Source organism: Phoenix dactylifera, chromosome 11, assembly GCF_051530095.1.
Source record: "Phoenix dactylifera cultivar Ajwa chromosome 11, Ajwa_hap1_PhDact_Kaust_v1.1, whole genome shotgun sequence".
NCBI lineage: Eukaryota > Viridiplantae > Streptophyta > Magnoliopsida > Arecales > Arecaceae > Phoenix > Phoenix dactylifera.
The window spans coordinates 6,965,713-6,986,166 of record NC_143200.1 but is presented as its reverse complement, the minus strand read 5'-3'; the positions used below and the strand labels follow the sequence as shown (position 1 = coordinate 6,986,166).

At 41.3% G+C, this 20,454-nt stretch overlaps 1 protein-coding gene across 4 annotated transcripts; it reads left to right on the top strand.

Annotated features, from left to right (window-relative positions):
• The first annotated feature begins 15,092 nt into the window (after positions 1-15,092).
• LOC103718714 (agamous-like MADS-box protein MADS9) lies at positions 15,093-17,581 on the top strand. 4 transcript variants are annotated; one of them, XM_008807644.6, is made up of 7 exons: positions 15,097-15,605; positions 15,686-15,752; positions 16,174-16,235; positions 16,338-16,437; positions 16,543-16,572; positions 16,682-16,726; positions 17,260-17,581. In XM_008807644.6, the coding sequence occupies exons 1-7, from the start codon at positions 15,418-15,420 to the stop codon at positions 17,398-17,400; spliced, it is 633 nt and encodes a 210-aa protein (XP_008805866.1). In that variant the 5' UTR covers positions 15,097-15,417; the 3' UTR covers positions 17,401-17,581. The 4 variants fall into 4 exon arrangements, with proteins under 4 accessions (XP_008805865.1, XP_008805866.1, XP_088562831.1 ...); XM_088706705.2 differs by having other exon boundaries at positions 15,268-15,605; positions 16,108-16,235; XM_008807643.5 differs by having other exon boundaries at positions 15,093-15,605; positions 16,174-16,437.
• The last annotated feature ends 2,873 nt before the right edge of the window (positions 17,582-20,454 follow it).

Genomic DNA, 20,454 nt, shown 5'->3' with positions numbered 1-20,454 from the left:
TTGGTGTTTGTGTTGGATTGTCTCTTCTTCTTTCCCTCACATCACTCACAGCACTTAGCATAAATTAAATAACTTGCAAAAGTTTTTAATTAATCAACCACATCGTTTTAAATATCTAAATTAATTTAAAAACCCAATTCACCCCCCCTCTTGGGTTGTCTATCTGGGCAACAAGTGGTATCAGAGCCTAAACTCTTCCACCCAAGAGTAAAAGATCGAAATGACAACCCCATTTGGATCTTCCCACATTGAGGGTCAGTCCACCCAAAGACCCCCATTCTTTAATGGGTCTGACTACTCATATTGGAAGGCTAGGATGAGAATATTCATCCAAGCCCAAGACTATGAGATGTGGACTATTGTAGTAAATGGGCCATACATCCCATCCATATATGTAGAAGGTGTCAAGGTACCCAAACTAGAAACGGATTGGGATGAACATGACATGAGGAAGGCACAACTTAATTCCAAAGCTATGAATGTACTCTATTGTGCCTTAGATAGAAATGAATTCAATAGGGTTTCAACTTGCAATTCTGCAAAAAAAATTTGGGACAGACTTGAAGTGACCCATGAGGGCACGAATCAAGTCAAGGAATCCAAAATAAACATCTTGGTTCATAAATATGAACTATTTAAAATGGATTCAAATGAAACAATCACATGCATGTTCACTAGGTTTACTGATATTGTCAATGGCCTAAAAAGCCTTGGCAAGAACTATACTAACAGTGAGCTTGTCAGGAAAATCCTTCGGTGTCTACCAAGGTCGTGGGAAGCTAAAGTGACGGCAATCCAAGAAGCCAAGGACTTGAACAAGTTACCACTTGAGGAGCTTCTTGGATCCCTTATGACGCACGAGCTCACCATGAAACAACACAACGAGGAAGAGTTCTCCCATAAGAAAAAGGTAATAGCTTTAAAATCTACTTCATCTAACAAAGACTTATCTTGCAGTAGCAGCAGTGAAGAAGAAGAACATGAGGAAGATGATGGTGAGGCGCTTCTTGTGCGTAAGTTCAAGAAATTCATCAACCACAAGAAGGCGTATCATCAAAGGAGAGGCCCCTCAAATTCCTATCGAAAGGATAAGGGTAAGGAAAGGGAAAATGAGGGGATAGGATGTTACGAGTGCAAGAAGCTGGGTCACATAAGAGCAGAGTGCCCCTTACTGAAGAAGGAGAGTAAGTACAAGAAGAAGAAGGCTCTTGTCACTACACTATCCGACTCCGACTCATCATCCTCCTCATCAGATGATGAACAAGAAGAGAAGGCCAATTTCTGCTTCATGGCCAACGAAAACGAGGTAACTTCCGATACGCATCTTGATTTTTCTTTTAATGAACTTTATGATGCTTTTAATGAATTAATGGTAGAATATAAGGCTATAAATCTTAAGAATAAAGAACTAAAAATAGCTAATCAATCACACCTACATAAATACGATAAATTAGTTAAGGATAAGGATTTAATCACCAAAGAAAATATAGAACTTAAAACAAGCAACCAACTTTTAACTCAAAAGACTAACACCTTAACTAAAGATAATGAAAAACTAACTAAGAAATTTTCAGAACTTAAAAAATATAAACAAACCTTAGATAAGGATCTTACAAAAGAACTTAATGATCTAAAAGCTGAAAATCAAATACTAACTAAAGAACTTAACAAATACAAACCCTTAGTTGAAAAATTTACATATAGTTCTGAAAAATTAAACATGATACTAAATAGTCAACGAGCCGTATTTAATAAAGCGGGTTTAGGGTATAAACCAAGAAATAAACAAAAACTTCTTAGTAATTTCTTTGTTAAAGCTGGAGAAACTAAAACTAAGAAAATAACTTGCTTTTGCTGTGGTACAGTAGGTCATAAAGCAAATGTGTGTAATTTTAGGAAAAGTATAACTAAAAGAAAAGTTAAAAGGATATGGGTTCCAAAAGGAACCAACTTGACTAACCATGAAGGACCCAAGAAAACTTGGGTACCTAAGATGACATGATTTGTTTGTGTAGGAGTGTCTTGCAGCCAAGGTCAACAAAAACTGCTGGTATTTAGATAGTGGCTGCTCAAGGCACATGACGGGTGATAAAGATCAATTTTTCACCCTTGAAGCTAAGAAGGGAGGTGCTGTGACTTTTGGAGACAACAACCAAGGTCACATCATTGGTATTGGTAAAGTTCAAATCACCCCTTCTACTTTTATAGATAATGTTAGATATGTTGATGGTCTTAAGCATAACTTGTTAAGCATTAGTCAATTATGTGATAAAGGATATGATGTTATGTTTAAACAATCACTATGCATTATAACAAATCCTAATGATAATAGTTTAGTTTTTAAAGGGATTAGGCGTGGAAATGTATATGTTGTAGACCTAGAAGATCTTGCAAAACATAACCAATGTTTAGTTGTTAATGAAACTAAAGAAAATGATGCTAGTTGGTTATGGCACCGTAAGTTAGGTCATGCAAGCATGGACACAATAACTAAACTAGTTAAAAGAGACTCCGTGATAGGTTTGCCAAAATTAAAATTTGAAAAGAACAAAATATGTGAAGCATGTCAATTTGGCAAACAATCTAGGAACTCATTTAAATCCATAAAATGTGTCTCTACTTCTAGACCTTTAGAATTATTACACATGGATCTATTCGGTCCAACTAGAACAACAAGCCTAGGTGGAAATAAATATGGTCTAGTCATTGTAGATGATTATTCTAGGTACACATGGGTCATGTTCCTAGCACATAAGGATCAAGCATTTTCTGTCTTTAAGAAATTCCATAAAGAAATAACCAATGCTAGAGATAACTCAGTAATAGCTATTAGAAGTGACCATGGTACCGAATTCGAAAATCAGTCATTTGAGGAGTTTTGTAGTAAAAAGGGGATAACCCATAATTTTTCAGCACCTAGGACACCACAACAAAATGGAGTTGTGGAAAGAAAAAATAGAATACTAGAAGAAATGGCTAGAACTATGTTATGTGAAAGTAACCTCCCTAAGTACTTTTGGGGAGAAGCCATTAATACTTCTTGCCATATATTAAATAGAGTTTTGTTAAGACCCATTATAAAGAAAACACCTTATGAACTTTGGAAAAACAGAAAACCAAAAGTTAATTACTTTCATGTTTTTGGATGTAGGTGTTTTGTTCATAATAATGGGAAAGATAATCTAGGTAAATTTGACTCTAAATCGGATGAAGGAATATTCTTAGGTTATTCTACAACTAGTAAAGCCTATAGAGTCTTTAATAAAAGAACCTTAGTTATAGAAGAATCTATACATGTTGTTTTTGATGACTCTAGCGACATCTCGTCTAGTAAGAAGATTAATTTTGATGATGATGTTGAAATACTTGAAGAAAAGATAGATGAGATGGGATTTCAAGATAAAAATCAAAAGTTGATTGAAGGAGAATCATCAAGCCAAGAGGGTATTGTGGATCATGGGCTAACTAAAGCTTGGAGGTATGCTCATGGGCATCCTAAGGAACTAATTCTAGATGATCCATCTCAACCCGTTAGGACTAAAGCATCCCTTAGGAATTTGAATAACCATCTAGCTTTTGTTTCACACTTTGAGCCCAAACATATAGAAGAAGCCGAAAATGATGTAAATTGGATAAATGCAATGCAAGAAGAACTAAACCAATTTACTAGAAACAAAGTGTGGAATCTAGTAGAGAGACCTTCTGAATATCCAATTATAGGTACTAAATGGATATATAAAAATAAGCTAGATGAAAATGGAATTGTTATAAGGAATAAGGCTAGACTAGTAGCAAAGGGTTATAATCAAGAAGAAGGCATAGATTTTGATGAAACCTTTGCTCCCGTAGCTAGACTTGAGGCTATTAGATTATTATTAGCATATGCATGCTCTAAGGACTTCAAACTATATCAAATGGATGTAAAAAGTGCTTTTTTAAATGGGTATATTAATGAGGAGGTATATGTAGAACAACCTCCTGGTTTTGAAAATCATCAATATCCCAATCATGTATATAAACTAGACAAAGCACTTTATGGTTTAAAACAAGCACCTAGAGCATGGTATGAGAGGCTTAGCAAATTTCTATTAGAACATGAATTCTCTAGGAGAAATGTAGATACAACATTATTTCTGAAAAAGCAAAATAAGGATATGTTATTAGTACAGATTTATGTTGATGATATCATTTTCGGTGCTACTAACAATCGCCTCTGCGAAGAGTTTGCTGATTTGATGCAGAGTGAGTTTGAGATGAGCATGATAGGAGAGCTGAACTACTTCCTCGGGCTTCAAATCAAACAGTCTGAAGGAGGCATCTTCATCAACCAAGCTAAATATATCAAGGAGATGCTCAAGAAGTTTGATATGGAGGGAAACAAATCAATCAGCACCCCCATGAGCTCATCATGCAAATTAGACCAAGATGAATCAGGTAAATCTGTAGATCAAAAACTTTATAGAGGTATGATAGGATCTTTACTGTATCTTACTGCAAGTAGACCTGATATTATGTTTAGTGTGAGCATGTGTGCTAGATATCAGGCTAATCCTAAAGAAACACACCTAGCTGCAGTTAAGAGAATTTTAGAATACTTAATAGAAACTAAGAACATAGGGCTATGGTACTCTAAAGAATCTAGCCTAAACTTAATAGGATACACAGATTCAGACTTTGCTGGATGTAAGCTTGATAGAAAAAGTACCAGCGGGTCGTGTCAATTTCTAGGAGAAAACCTTATCTCATGGTTTAGCAAGAAACAAAACTCGGTTGCATTATCCACTGCAGAAGCTGAATATGTTGCAGCCGGGAGTTGTTGTGCTCAAATCTTATGGATTAAACAACAGTTAGAAGATTATGGCATTAAACAAGATAAAATTTCCATTAATTGTGATAATACAAGTGCCATAAATCTAACTAAAAATCCAATTCAACATTCAAGAACTAAACACATTGAGATAAGACATCACTTCATAAGAGATCATGTATTGAATGGTGATGTGACACTCCAATTTGTTTGTACTGATAATCAATTAGCAGATATTTTTACAAAACCCCTAAGTGAAGAGAGGTTTAGTGTGCTTAGGAGGGGATTAGGAGTGATTGATCCATCCTAGTGGTAGTTTCCACTAGATTCATTGATTTTGATGATTACAATATGGTTAAAATAGAGTTCCTTTTCAATGATCATCAAATCAGATCTTAATTAGGTGATTTTCCCTCATTTGGCACGATTATAGCATGATTTTTAGGTGCGTGCCAAGGTTAGAGACGACTCGAGTAAGTTACAGAGCCGGCTCCTAAGGGGGAGTCGACTCGCGCATTGGCGGGAGTCGACTCGCAAAGATGGCAGCAGAGGGGGAGTCGACTCGCATATTGTCGGGAGTCGACTCGAGGCCTACAGGCGCATAAGGAGAGTCGACTCGCGCATATTCTGGAGTCGACTCGAGGTCGAGTCGACTTGCGACTCAGTGGAGTCGACTCGCAGTCGGGATCCGACTTTTTAACCCTAGATTTGTCGTTTCGAAAACACTTTTCTCTCAAGCCGCCACTGTTCAAAAAGCCCTAGAGCCGACTCCTAGGTCGTCCCCGATCGTCTCCAACCCTTTTTCCGTCGATTTTTCACCGGTTCTTAGGGTTTTCGTCCGTTCCTAGGTCGTCTCCGGTCCGTCCCAAGCTTCCTCCGTCGACCCTTCTCCGTCCTTTAGGTTCTTCATTCCATTTTAGGTCAAAATGCCACGTAAGACCGTGGTTAGGAAGAGGTCCCGTCCCGAGGCCGGTCCCGAGCGGCGCTCCAAGGCGCGGCACGATCCCGCGAGGCAACCACCTCCGGCTCGTTTCCCGCCTAGGGCGGTTCCCGCGAGGCCATTGGCCGGGAAGGTCGTCTCCACCGGGAGGTATGTCGATTTCGACTTCCTCTCCCGGGAAGGTTTCACCATAGGTGAAAGACTTAGGGTCCAGGGCTTAGAGTTCTTCCTTACATTGGACCTCCCCACATATCCAGGGCTCGTTAGAGAGTTTTACGGTACCGTCCATCGGGGAGATGGGGGTATCGAGGGCACAGTAGCCGGTGTCCCTGTGTTTGTCACGGAGGATCTTATTGGCCACATCCTCCACCTTCCACTAGTAGGGGTGGCTCCCACACATCCCGAGGACAGAGTTGAGGCCCTTACGGCCGTTCTCGGGCATCCACCCCAGTCACCCGTAGACGAGGTATCCGCCAGCTCACTACCGATTGAGATGCGGATCCTCTTGAGTATACTGTCTAGGTCCATCTTCCCTAAGACAGGAAGATTTGATTTTGTAAATGAGAGGGACCTAGCTCTTATGCTCTATATGCTTCACGACACCCCAATCAACTTCCCTAAACTCATATATCGATACATGTGTGAGCCCCTAGATAGACCTAGGCTCATCCTCCCATATGGCATGATATTCACCCTTCTGTTTAGGGAGTACGAGGTTCCCATTCCTGAGGGGGAGCCCTTTCGCGCTTTGCGATGGACTGATCGCACGCGTGCGGGGACCCTACACAGGATGGGGTTTCGGAAGAGAGAGGGGGTATGGGTTAGGAAGTCTACCCTCACCGCTCAGACCACCAGACCTTCACCCAGTCCTGAGCCCGATTCAGACTATCCAGACCTTCCAGACCATCCAGACCTTCCATCCACTCCTCCTGCTCCTACCACCTCCGCCGGACCTTCCTCCTCGGCATCACCCTCTATGGCGGTCCGGATTGATCCTGAGCAGCTCCGGGAGCTGCGACAGTAGATAGTCAGAGAGGTGAGGGATGAGCTGCTTCGGGAGCTCCGGGGTGCGGTGCCTGCTCCCACTCCTGCACCCGTATCTTCTCAGTTGGTCCCTTCCTTGACAGCCGTGACTGACATGACGGCTCATGTACGGGAAGAGATCTACAATGTCCGGAGTTTGGTCCAGGCCCAGTTCCAGAGCATGAGTGAGGTCACGAGCACCACTCGACAGATGCGAGAGGACATAGGTCGTGACATGCACACCACCACCGAGGGGGCCGAGCGCTTGTCGAATGTACTCATCGACAAGCTGGATGCACTTCAGACGTCAGTGACTGGGCTTCAGACGTCGGTGACTGAGCTCTCCACTACACATAGCAGAGCCACTACGTCTATTATCACGCAGCTCGGACATGTTACAGATGCAGTCACCCTCCTCATGGAGCAGAGCCGATTGAGAGGAGGAGCACCATCCTCGAGAGGAGGAGCCACATCCTCGAGAGGAGGAGCCCCCTCATCGAGAGGGGGAGATACATCCTCGAGGGGGGATCTTCATCCTCGAGGAGACCATAGATGCTCTTTTTGTTTTGTTTTGTATTGTTTTGCTTTACTTATTGTATGCTCAAATGTATTCACATTCATATCAATACAATGAGTAGACATCTTATCTTCATTTCTGTGCCATGTGATGATTGGTTGTGCCATTTGTGCCATTGATTGTGTGTGATTACCTCCTTTTTGATATGATGACAAAAAGGGGGAGAAATATGTATAAAATATGTAAAAGGGGAGAAACATGGATAAAATATGTAAAAGAAATCAATAAAAAGATAAACTCTTAAAAACTTAAATCAATAAAAAGATAAACTCTTAAAAACACACACAAATTTGTTCTAAGTGGATTCGGTACCTCGAGGCTCATTATCTCTCTTTTGGGGCTCCTAATGGAGTAATCTCCAGAATCTATTCAAGGGATATTCGGAGATTAGCTGAATCCTACTCATGAACAAATTGACAGATTTTTTCCTCTAAAAACCAAAAAATTCAGTTCAAAAACTTCAAAGCATTAAAAAGAAATTCAGAGAATCAAAACATAGTTGAATGCATATGTTGAGGGGGAGAATCTGAATTTTAATCAAACTAAATCATTAATGACATATAAGCCAAACAATTGATTGCATAATATGAAGGCTTATATAATTCCAAATGAAAGGAAGAGCTTTAACTCCGAAATTTAATGTTTCACTCCTTTCAAGCTTGGACAAATTGAATTACCAGACATTTGAATTCATTTATGGATTTTATTTCATTATTTATTGAGCAACTCATTTTACATATACTCAATGTTTTGTCATCATCAAAAAGGGGGAGATTGTGGAGTGATTGATTAAAACCCCATTTGATTTTGATGAGCTCAAAGCATTTGAGTATATCTTTTAATTACTAATGAATTCAATTGAGTGTTTCAGTGAAAATCCTGTCTAAGTGTCCCAAGACTTGGTTCATAATTGTTGGATAAGTTAAGGAGTCTGTTTGAACCAATGTGTGAGACTCGAGTCGACTCCCGAGTATCACGAGTCGACTCCAAGCGTATCAAGTTCACTGGCACGAGCTCGAGTCGACTCCAGATGAGTACGAGTCGACTCCGACTGAGAACAGACAGAAGAACAGAAAGGATCAACTCAGAACCTGTCAACGAGTCGACTCCTGAAGTGCGCGAGTCGACTCCAATGTTCACCAAGTCGACTCCAGGGAAGTAAGAGTCGACTCCAAGCAGTCACAGGCAGAAAAGTCAGAGAGCAGCTTTCGGGTCTGAGATTCGAGTCGACTCCAGTGGAACGCGAGTCGACTCCAAAGAAAGCAAGAGTCGACTCTCAGCGGTACACAAAGAAAGTCAGAGACCATTTTATGGACTCTGAGATTCGAGTCGACTCCCGCAATACGCGAGTCGACTCCAAGACACCGCGACCCCAAGACAGACAAAAAACCAAGTTACTGCCTCTGAGATTCGAGTCGACTCCCAGACAGCTCGAGTCGACTCCAAGACAGCTTCACGTCAAAAGGCAGAAGACCAACTTTCAGAAACTGAGAGCCGAGTCGACTCCAAGGAAGTTCGAGTCGACTCCAAGACTGGATGAGCCAAAAGACAGAGGATCGGGAGTTCGGGCTCTGAGATTCGAGTCGACTCCCAGGACAGTCGAGTCGACTCGAGTGGACAAAATTCAAAATTGGATCCACGGACTTCAGTGGATGAGCCGACTCCAAAATTGCCAAGTCAGCTCCAGAAGTTGACGAGTCGACTCCAGGTCAAGACGAGTCGACTCCCAGTCGTGAAGGCAACTTTAATTCAAATTTGGAACAGTTGCCGAGTCGACTCCGAAAAAGCTTGAGGCGACTCCCGCTACAGCCGAGTCGACTCCTGATCGCGCGAGTCGACTCCAACCCACCAACGGTCATATTGTCAGGCTGCGCAGAGTGTTCAGAACGGGCAGAAAAAGCACTCTAACGGCTAGTTTCCGTGGGGGTTGGCTTAAATAGCCACAGAGGACTGTAGCAAGGCACAGAACAGCCATTCCACTCCAACTAATCAAGCATTCAAGCTCTGCAAGGTGCTCATCAACGAAAAAGGGAAGATCTGCATTTACTGCTCCACCTACATCTTCCCAGCAATTAAAGCCTTCTCCTCCAGCATTCAAGTCGACTACACATTCAAGAGGAGACCGGAGTTCAAGAAGCCTTACCTCTTCTTCAGCTTAAAAGCGTTTGAGGGCTTCTAAACTCCTCTTTGATTATATTGTTTTATATCTGCTTTTGAGAAGCTTATTTTCTGTTTTCTCTCTACTACTTGTATTTACTTGGTTCAATCGGGTGATTGAATCAAGGGGATTAAGGTTTGTTGGTGAGCCAAGATAAAACCAACGTGTGTAAGGGTTTGATTGTGATCCCGGGAAAACAATCAGGGTTGGTTCTAGTCGGTGAGCCTGGGAAAACCGACCGAGTTCGTTGTGAGCTCGTAAAACAACAAGTTTGGTTGTGAGCTTGCAAAACAACCGACTGTAATCTAAGGGGGTTATAGTGAATTCCCAAGTGAGACTTGGGGAGTGGACGTAGGAGCAAGGGTTAGCTCCGAACCACTATAAAACTTGGTGTTTGTGTTGGATTGTCTCTTCTTCTTCCCCTCACATCACTCACAGCACTTAGCATAAATTAAATAACTTGCAAAAGTTTTTAATTAATCAACCACATCGTTTTAAATATCTAAATTAATTTAAAAACCCAATTCACCCCCCCTCTTGGGTTGTCTATCTGGGCAACATTCCCTAAGACCGGGAGATTTGATTTTGTATCTGAGAGAGACCTAGCTCTCATGTTCTACATGCTTCAGGACACCCCAATCAACTTCCCCAAACTCATTTATCGATACCTATGTGAGCCACTAGACAGACCTAGGCTCACCCTACCCTACGGTATGGTATTCACTCTGTTGTTTAGGGAGTACGAGATTCCTATCCCTGAGGGGGAACCCTTTCGCGCATTGCGATGGACTGATCGCATGCATCCGGGGACCCTACACAGGATGGGGTTTCGGAAGATAGAGGGGACATGGGTTAGGAAGTCCTCCATCACCACACAGACCACCAGACACTCCCCTAGTCCTGAGCTAGATTCTGACTATCCTGACTTACCGGACTTTCCATCCACTTCTGCTCCTACCACCTCTGCCGGACCCTCCTCCTCGGATCCACCACCCATGGAGGTCCGCATCGCTCCTGAGCAGCTCCGGGAGCTGCGGCAGGAGATAGTCCGAGATCTGCGGGATGATCTGCTTCGGGAGCTCCGAGGTTCAGTGCCTGCTCCCTCTTCCGCTCCATCTTCAGCGTTGGTCCCTTCCCTGATGGCCGTGACTGACATGACGGCTCATGTGCGGGAAGAGATCTACAACATGAGGACTTTGCTCCAGGCCCAGTTCCATAGCCTGAGTGAGGTCACGAGCACCACTCGACAGATGCGGGATGACATAGGACGTGACATGCACACCACTACCGAGGGGGCCGAGCGCTTGTCGAATGTGCTCATCGACAAGCTTGACGCACTTCAGACGTCGGTGACTGAGCTCTCCACTACACATAGCAGAGTCACTTCGTCGATTATCACTCAGCTCGGGCATGTTACAGATGCTGTCACCCTCCTCATGGAGCAGAGCAGATTGAGAGGAGGAGCCACATCCTCGAGAGGAGGAGCCACATCCTCGAGAGGAGGAGATACATCTTCGAGAGGAGGAGCTACATCCTCGAGGAGACCATAGCTGTTTTTTGTGTTTTGTTTTGACATGTATTGTTTTTGCTTTACTTATTGTATTCTCAAATGTATTTACATACAAATCAATACAATGAGTAGCCATATCTTCTTCAATTCTGTGCCATTTGATCTATGATTGATTGTGTGTGCTTACCTCCTTTTTGATACGATGACAAAAAGGGGGAGAAATATGTATAAAATATGTAAAAGGAATCAATGAAAATCAATATAAAAAAAAAAGAAAAACTTTTAAAACACACAAAAATTTGTTCTAAGTGGATTTGGTACCTCGAGGCTCATTATATCTCTTTTGGGGCTCCTAATGGAGTAATCTCCAGAATCTATTCAAGGGATATTCGGAGATTAGCTGAATCCTACTCAAGAACAAATTGACAGATTTTCCCTCTAAAAACCAAAAATTTAAAAATCAAAAATTCTTATGAATCAAAACAAAGTAGATTGCATATGTTGAGGGGGAGAATCTGAATTTTAAGCAAGCTAAATCATTAAAGACATATAAGCCAAACAATTGATTGCATGATATGAAGGCTTATATAATTCCAAATGAAAGGGGGAGCTTTAACTCCGAAATTTATTGTTCATACCTTTCAAACTTGGATAAATTAAATTACCAGACATCTGAATTCATTTATGGATTTTACTTCCTTGTTTATAGAGCAATTCACTTTACATATACTCAATGTTTTGTCATCATCAAAAAGGGGGAGATTGTGGAGTGATTGATTAAAACCCTATTTGATTTTGATGAGCTCAAAGCATTTGAGTATATCTCTTGTTTACTAATGAATTCAATTAAGTGTTTCAGTGAAAATCTTGTCTAAGTGTCTCTAGACTTGGTTCATAATATTTTGGATAAGTTAAGAAGTCAGCTTGAACCAAAGTCTGAGACTTGAGTCGACTCCAGAGTATCACGAGTCGACTCCAAGCGTATCAAGTTCACTGGCACGAGCTCGAGTCGACTCCGGATCAGTACGAGTCGACTCCGACTGAGAACAGACAGACGAACAGAAAGCATCAACTCAAAACCTGTCAGCGAGTCGACTCCTGAACTGCGCGAGTCGACTCCGATGTTCACCGAGTCGACTCCAGGGTAGTATGAGTCGACTTCTAGGAGTCACAGGCAGAAAAGTCAGAGAGCAGTTTTCGGGTCTGAGATTCGAGTCGACTCCAGTGGAACGCGAGTCGACTCCGATGGTTGGCAAGTCGACTCCAAAGAAAGTGAGAGTCGACTCTCAGAGGAACACAAGGAAAAAGTCAGAGAACGTTTTTCGGACTCTGAGATTCGAGTCGACTCCCGCAATACGCGAGTCGACTCCCGCAATACGCGAGTCGACTCCTAGACACCGCGACCCCAAAGAAGACAGAAGACCAATCTGCTGTGTCTGAGAGCCGAGTCGACTCCTAGAAAGCTCGAGTCGACTCCAAGGCAGCGGTACACCAAAAGGGCAGAAGACTTAGTTTCGGAAACTGAGAGCCGAGTCGACTCCGGGGAAGTTCGAGTCGACTCCAAGACTGGACGAGCCAAAAGACTGAAGATCGGGAATTCGGGCTCTGAGCGCCGAGTCGACTCCCAGGACAGTCGAGTCGACTCGAGTGGACCAAGTTCAAAAATAGATCCACGGACTTCATGGGATGAGCCGACTCCGAAAATGCCAAGTCAGCTCCAGAAGTTGGCGAGTCGACTCCGGGTCAAGTCGAGTCGACTCCCAGTCGAAGAGGCGACTTTAATTCAAATCCGGAATAGTTTCCGAGTCGACTCCCGCTACAGCCGAGTCGACTCCTGATCGCGCGAGTCGACTCCAACCCACCAACGGACATATTGTCAGGCTGTGCAGAGTGTGCAGAACGGGCAGAAAAAGGTCTCTAACGGCTAGTTTCCGTGGGGGATGGCTTAAATAGCCACAGAAGACTGTAGCAAGGCAGAGAACAACCATTCCACTCAAAGTAATCAAGCTTTCAATCTCTGCAACCTGGTTTTCAACGGAAAAGAGGGAAGAGCAACATTAACTGCATCTACCTACTTCTTCCCAACATTGAAAGAGATCTCCTCCTGCATTCAAGTCGACCAGACATTCAAGAGGAGACCCGAAGTTCAAGAAGCCCTACTCTACTCCAACTCAAACGTGTTTGAGGGCTTCTAACTTCTCTTTTGTTTATATTGTTATTTATCTGCTTTTGAGAAGCTCTGTTTTTTCTGTTACTCCTTTTTACTTCCATCTTGTCTTTGCTTGGTTCAATCGGGGGGTTGAATCAAGGGTATTGAGGTTGGTTGGTGAGCCGAGTGTAAAACCAACGTGTAAGGGTTCGATTGTGATCCCGGAAAAACAATCGGGTTGGTTCTAGTCGGTGAGCCTGGGAAAACCGACCGAGTTCGTTGTGAGCTCGTAAAATAACAAGTTTGGTTGTGAGCTTGGAAAACAACCGGCTGTAATCCAAGGGGTTATAGTGAATTCCCAAGTGAGACTTGGGGAGTGGACGTAGGAGCAAGGGTTAGCTCCGAACCACTATAAAACATTGTGTTTGTGATTGTTTGTCTCTCTCTATCTCTCGCATTTCATTCACCGCACATAGAAACTAATTAATCATCTCGCAAAAGAATTAATTAGTTATCCACAAAAGTTTTAATAGCCAAATTATTTTAAAACCCAATTCACCCCCCTCTTGGGTTGTCTATCTGGGCAATACTTAAGTCAGAGGGGGAATGTGTGGAGAGAGCAGACAGGAGAGCATTTGGATAAGATGAAGGAGATGAAGAGGATGATGTCCTCAGTTGTGTTGCTGTTTGCTTCTTTCCACCCGGTCCAGGAGGGTTCTCTCCGGGGCTCCCCTCTTCCCTTCTCCCAGGTTTCCTTTTATAGAAGGGGATTACGTTACCTGGGAGGTGGTAGGGAAATTTGTCTCTTTTCGTCATAATTGGGCACGATTTGGCCCATTAATGGCGTAGTGGAAAACGGGACCAAATCAGACCGGAACCAGGGAGTTGTCACGGTCGATCGGACCTGTTGGAGTGGTTGAACCGCTGGTCGTGATGGGCCTGGGGTCCGTGGATGGTAAGTGCATTTATTACCGAATGAACCGACGGTCAGGGAGAGCCATACGCTTTGATGGTTCAGTGATCCGGAAATCGTCTTGAGCCGTGTTCATTAAATGACTGAGTGCATTGGAGACTTGAGGGAGTCTCATGCATTAATGGCAGGTCGTGCCGAATACCTGCGGAGATCTTATGCCTTGATGGCTTGGAGATAGTGGCAGGTTGTAGTAGAGTCGCGTGTATAGCCGCCGGACCTTTCGAGAAAGCTAGGCGGGGAGGAGTATTTAGTTAAGGCATCGGCTCGGCAAGCAGAATAGGCTGAGAGATACAGGAGACACAGAAGAAAATGATTATGGATCATCTGAGACCAAAAAAAGATAGAAGAAAAAGAGCTGCAGCAATTAGGACCAACACCCTAGGTTAAGTGCTCTTCTTGATCTTCTCTCGCACCTCTCTAAACTGAGCTAACGTATTCTATTTGCAGTAGATTGACCAATCATGTAATTATGTTTGAGCTATTGTTGAATGAATTTTTGTTTAGAAATTTTGCATTGCTTTTTTTTACTAAAACTGGTAATCCATACCGTATGAATACATCCAAAAAAAAGAAAAAATTCAAAAGATAACATATTCCGAAAAATCTCTGGGGCAAGAGAACTATCGGTCGGCAATAACTCATTAGAATAATGGACAACAAAAGAGATCGTCCAATCTACAATTTCGTTAACTTTTATATATATATATATATATATATATATATATATATATATATATGTATGTATGTATGTATGTATATCTGGCAACTGAAGAGATATCTCTTCTCAAAAAACTCTAAATATTTGAGCATCTATATATCAGATGTCGGGCTGCTGCCGGCAACAACCAATCTCATAAACTTTTTTTTTTTTTTTCAGCCGGCTCAAGCAAAGGCTACTGCAAGGAGCACAGAATGAAGTTTTTTTTTTTTTTTGAATCCAACTGAGGCAAAGATTATCTAACTCGAGTAGTAGGAGTGCGCTCACCCCCTCTGTTTGGGGAAGTTCCCTCTCTCTCTTCTTTGGTGTTCAAACTCGAGTAGCAGGAGTGCGCTCACCGCCTCCGTTTCGAGAGACCGGCTCTGAACCACCACGAAAGCCATGCCCTCCCCTTCCCCAAGATGGAAGCCCCTTCCCTTCTCCTCTACTCTCCTCTGCCCTTTATCTTTCTCTCCACCTTCTCACGACAGCCCTAATTCAACCCTGCTCTCTTCTCCTTCTGGTTCTCCGGTGAGCGAGAGAAGCGGCGTCGAGGGGGGAAGGAGAAGAGGAACAGGAGGAGATGGGGCGAGGCAAGATTGAGATCAAGCGGATCGAGAACTCCACCAACCGGCAGGTGACCTTCTCCAAGCGGCGGAATGGGATCATCAAGAAGGCCCGGGAGATAAGCGTGCTCTGCGACGCCCAGGTCTCCGTCGTCATCTTCTCCAGCTCCGGGAAGATGTCCGAGTGCTGCAGCCCCTCCACCACGTATCACCCTCCCCCTCTCTCTCTACTTTTCTTTTTCCATTTTGTTATTATTATTTGATGGGATTTTGATGGGATTGAAGGCTGCCGAGGATGCTGGAGAAGTACCAGCTAAACTCCGGCAAGAAGCTCTGGGACCTCAAGCACGAGGTAGCTAACCTTATTTCTTGCTGTTTTGTTAAGGAAAAAAATCTTTTTTTTTGATGAATGGAAGCGTCCATCAAAAAAAAGATGAATGGAAGCGGTAAAAAATAGAAATTTTGGAACTTGGTGACGAATGTATGAGTACCCCTTTGAGAAGAACCTGAACCCCATGTATTAGTTTCATGTTTTGCTGGAAAGAAGCGATAGAAAAATGGAAATTTAGAAAGATGACCTTATTTGATGAATGGAAGTGACGAAAAGGACAAATTTTGCAGCTTGTTTGAAAACTTCTGGAAAACCCTGACAGAAGCTTAACGCTCATTCCTATCTTGCTCTCATGCTGTTGTAAATTCGTGTCTAGATTAAAACAGGCGATAAAGAAGAGAAGTTTGGCTATTTGTTGATTAGTTTCTGCAACCTGTTTCAGAATCTGAACGTTGAGATCGACCGGATCAAGAAGGAGAACGACAACATGCAGATCGAGCTGCGGTTTATTTTGGAATTCTATTTTTGGATTTATTTTAACTCTTTCAGCTGGCTAATTTTGTTTTGTTTGGTTTTTCGTGGTGATTTCTGCATGGTGATGGTTAGGCATTTGAAGGGTGAGGATCTGAACTCACTGAACCCAAAGGAACTCAATCTAATTGAAGATGCCCTTCAAAATGGTCTCGCCAGTGTTAGGGGCAAGCAGGTTACATATGTTTGAGCCTTTTTTCTGTTTGATTGATCATATAAATCCTGTGATATGGTTCCTTTATGCATGGGATGTTACTAATTAGTTCTTTTACTATTACAGATGGAGTTCTTGAGGAAGCTCAAGAAGAATGTATGATTCAAGGACTGGATGAACTCTTTTCCTTCTTTTGCCCCAACTGTCCTTTTCCTTTTTATAAATTAGATAATGTTCAATAATTGTTTGAATTCACAACATGCAGGAGAGATTGCTGGAAGAGGAGAACAAGCATCTGACTTTTCTATTGGTAATCATCTAATCGGATGAGCTTTTGATTTTCAAGTATTATATGCACAGGATGCACTTCTTATGCATGGACAGCAAAACTGTATGCATCATGATAAACCCAATGCAGTGTGATATGTAATTAGTGATGTTAAGGAGCTACTTTGAGTCCTTTTTTTTTGGCTGGGGCCATGCTTTTGTGGAGCCAGTTGGAGTGTTAGCTTTGATTGACATTTTAAAGCTCTATCAACTCTTTCTCATGATTTGACTGTCTTGTAAAGTTTTAGACTATGGATGCATCAAGGTCATGTTCAAACGATAGCTGCATCATCTTTGTTTCTGTTGCATCTGCCTCCCTCGCACCACACGTAACTTTGGTTGCTCCATGTAATGGTATCACTCAGAAGTCACGATATTAGCATCATTTTGGTTACCATACCATGTAAGAATTTGCCCAATGTTAGATATTGTAGTTAGTGCTTATTCTGGACATTACCGAAAACTCAGCAGTCTTTCTCTCTTTCTTAACTGAAATAATCATCTTTCTTTTCACAGCACCACCAGGAATTGGCAATGAATGCAAATGTAAGGGAACTGGAGCTTGGGTATCCTCTGAAAGATAGGGATTTTGCATCCCAGATTCCGATAGCCTTCCGTGTGCAACCAATCCAACCTAATTTGCAAGAGAACAAATGATATGAATGTCTCCTCATGTTCAGTTAGTCTTGTGATTTGGTGCTAAATTGTCTGTGGACATGTAATATCTTGTTCTTTTCTGCACTCTTACTATTTTCCCTCTGTTTGAATTGGCAAAAGGACTCATTATGATGTGCTAATAGATGGATGGTTTAACTTAATTATACAAGGGTTGTTGTCATAGTATAGTGCTTTTCATGTGGTAATCATGTTCATATTACAGTTATTAGCATCCTTTTGGTGATATAAAACTTTATGTGTATGAATTATAATTAAGATTTGGGTATTGTCACCATCTTGTAGGACATGTCTTATATTATATAATGTTTTTCTAAGCCAGTTTCTTGTTTACAAGTAGACAAGAATAGTATTTCTATGTCTGATGTTTGTTGATAGACAACTGCTTCAAGATTTTATCGTTTTCCAATGCATAGAAAAGAAGAAGACAAAATAAAGCTGATCGCTCTCTAGGACATTTTTTTTTTTAAGTCTTAAGTGTTTTCTAGAGCTAAAAGCTCTATCTTAACTTATCCAATTACGTGCATAAAATTATGTAGTCTGTACACTACTTGCAGGCTAAGAAATAATAATTGGCCTGAAACTCATAATGAGATTTTGTTGGAGGTCCATATAAGATCCATCTTTAATTTAAAATTCATCTCAAATTTGCTGGTTTCAGTTCTTTGTTGTATAGATTACAGGCACAGCATTTTAATGTCAATGATGCTTTTGTTGGGATCAGGTAAAAGTTTGACAACATAAATTTATGTCTGTTGTTTTCAGTAAGAGAGGTATCATGATATTCATGTAATAGCAAGTTTGGATTTGATGAATATGGATGTAGAGGAAATCTTACACCAGTGGATCAGTCATATTCCTTTTGATGTTGCAAATATTACACCACGTCACATAATTTTAGTTTTATAACTTAAAGTTGCATATTTTTTTTGTTTTTTTAAGTTGGTATTGGAAGCTGTGTTTCTTATGGTTGATAAGTGAGAGGAAAATCTTTCTGTGATCATCAAATGAAACTACGATTTATGGTGATTGTGTTCTGTATATGCTGGGATCAGGTAAAAGATTGACAACGTAAATTTATGTCTGTTGTTTTGAGCAAGAGAGGTATCATGATGTTGATGTAATAGCAAGTTCAGCTTTGATGAATATGGATGTAGAGGAAATCTTACACCAGCGGATCAGTCATGTTTCTTTTGATGTTGAAAATATTACACCACATCACATAATTTTAGTTTTATAACTTAAAGTTGCTTATTTTTTTTGTTTTTTTTAGTTGGGATTGGAAGCTGTGTTTCTTATGGTTGATAAATGTGAGAGGAAAATCTTTCTATGATCATCAAATGAAACTATGATTTATGATGATTGTGTTCTGTATATGCTTTGGTATTCGAGTCATGACACTCGTTGAACATTTTGATGCAAGCTGGAGTAAGAGAAATCATTGGAAATGCTGGTTTTGCATGCAGATTGGTTCAAATTTATTCATATGCTTTATGGATTGATGTAAGATTTTGCCATGGTTTTTGGCTGCGGCCATTTTGGTGGAAGATATGACCTTCGGTGCAAGCTGAGTTCATTATACTTCAGCAGAAGTTACTCAAAAGGACAATTAGGTGTAGATGATAACACTGTAAAATTGGTGTGAGCTGCTATAGTTATCTGCAGTCGTATTGGAGCATGCGAGAAAGCAAGATTCTCAGTCCACCAGGGCGGTCGGGTTATGCTCCTATATTGTCAGTTCACTTGAAGTGCCAACCTGATCTTGCTACATGATGATAAAGGTAATATGGCAAAACATTTATTTTTCCTCAAGTCATTAGAAAACACACAATGGCCCCTTTGATATATATTTTTCTCATTCCCTAGTGGAAGAATACAACTCTAAATGGGATTGTTGCAAAATGGGCATGAACATAATGTCCTTGAAAAAACTGTCTATTGTCATTGTCTTTGATACCTTTAGTATTTGACTTTTCTGTAAATAACTCAGGAAGTTAGGATGTTAGCACTAGGTTGTAATATCCTACCTTGTTAGCACATGATCTTTGTATGTGTTATTTAGAGATGTAGGGTTTTACTTAAGATCCTAGGTGCTTTTTGGGTGGCCCTTTCAGATGATAGTAGTCAAACCCAAGTTGAAGCCCATTCTATGAAACATTTTCACCCATTACATAGCTCCTGTGGCCAATTTCCAATGATGGTCTCAAGAAATATCTCCTGGGAGCAATTTCAGATTTTAAAAAAGTCTGAATTTGAATTTGAATGGTGTTGAGGTCTACTTGAAAAAGTGCTCCATAAAGGTATGCGTGGAACCAGAGTGGTGTCCGCAGAATATCTTTCCCATTCTATGAGATTCTGTGAGAGTGCAGGTTCTCCATCAGTTTTCTAGACCAGGTTCTTGACTACATAAGCTCGTTCCAAGCAGGACCGAGCAAACTTTGATCTTGCTGGCATACTTATGTTTGCTTCATACCATCTTGAATCATTGTATTAATTGTTGCTGACAGTTAATGATTTTGAGTGCTCATGCGTACTAAATATGTTCATCATTTTGACATGGGAGAATGGCCTCCTCCCAAATATGCTTTTATTTTTTGACTACCACTGCTTGTGAGGTGTATTTGACTGAACATATTATCAGGTTTAATAAACTGATATGTTATCTTTCCTTTTTCTTAACAGCAGATCTCTTAGAACCTTCTTACTTAATGATGTTGCTTGCACTTCATTCTTTCATTATTCTTTTTATCAACACCAAATTCTTTTTGAATGTTGAAATGGAACAATAACCAGTTAAAAGGCAAAAACAGAAAGTGTAAGTATGAAGCGACAAGGCTTTTGACATTTTTTGATAGGCTGATGTTCTAACTAGCTGTGAACTGCAACACTGAAATTCAGTGATACCTTTAGAAATTTGTGGCTTTAACTGACTTTAATGGCCAACACCCTAAACAATTTCTTTTTCTTGATAATAAAAAAAACTTTAAAAATCAAACTGAAACGTTGCTGATAACACCAACAGCGAGCCCCAGGAGT

Bases quoted from the DNA above. Each gene is read 5' to 3' on its own strand.
- LOC103718714 (XM_088706704.2), top strand. From the start codon at position 15,418: ATGGGGCGAGGCAAGATTGAGATCAAGCGGATCGAGAACTCCACCAAC. The intron at 16,438-16,542 runs GTTACATATGTT...TTACTATTACAG, and splicing joins CCAGTGTTAGGGGCAAGCAG to ATGGAGTTCTTGAGGAAGCT. The intron at 16,573-16,681 runs GTATGATTCAAG...CACAACATGCAG, and splicing joins TGAGGAAGCTCAAGAAGAAT to GAGAGATTGCTGGAAGAGGA.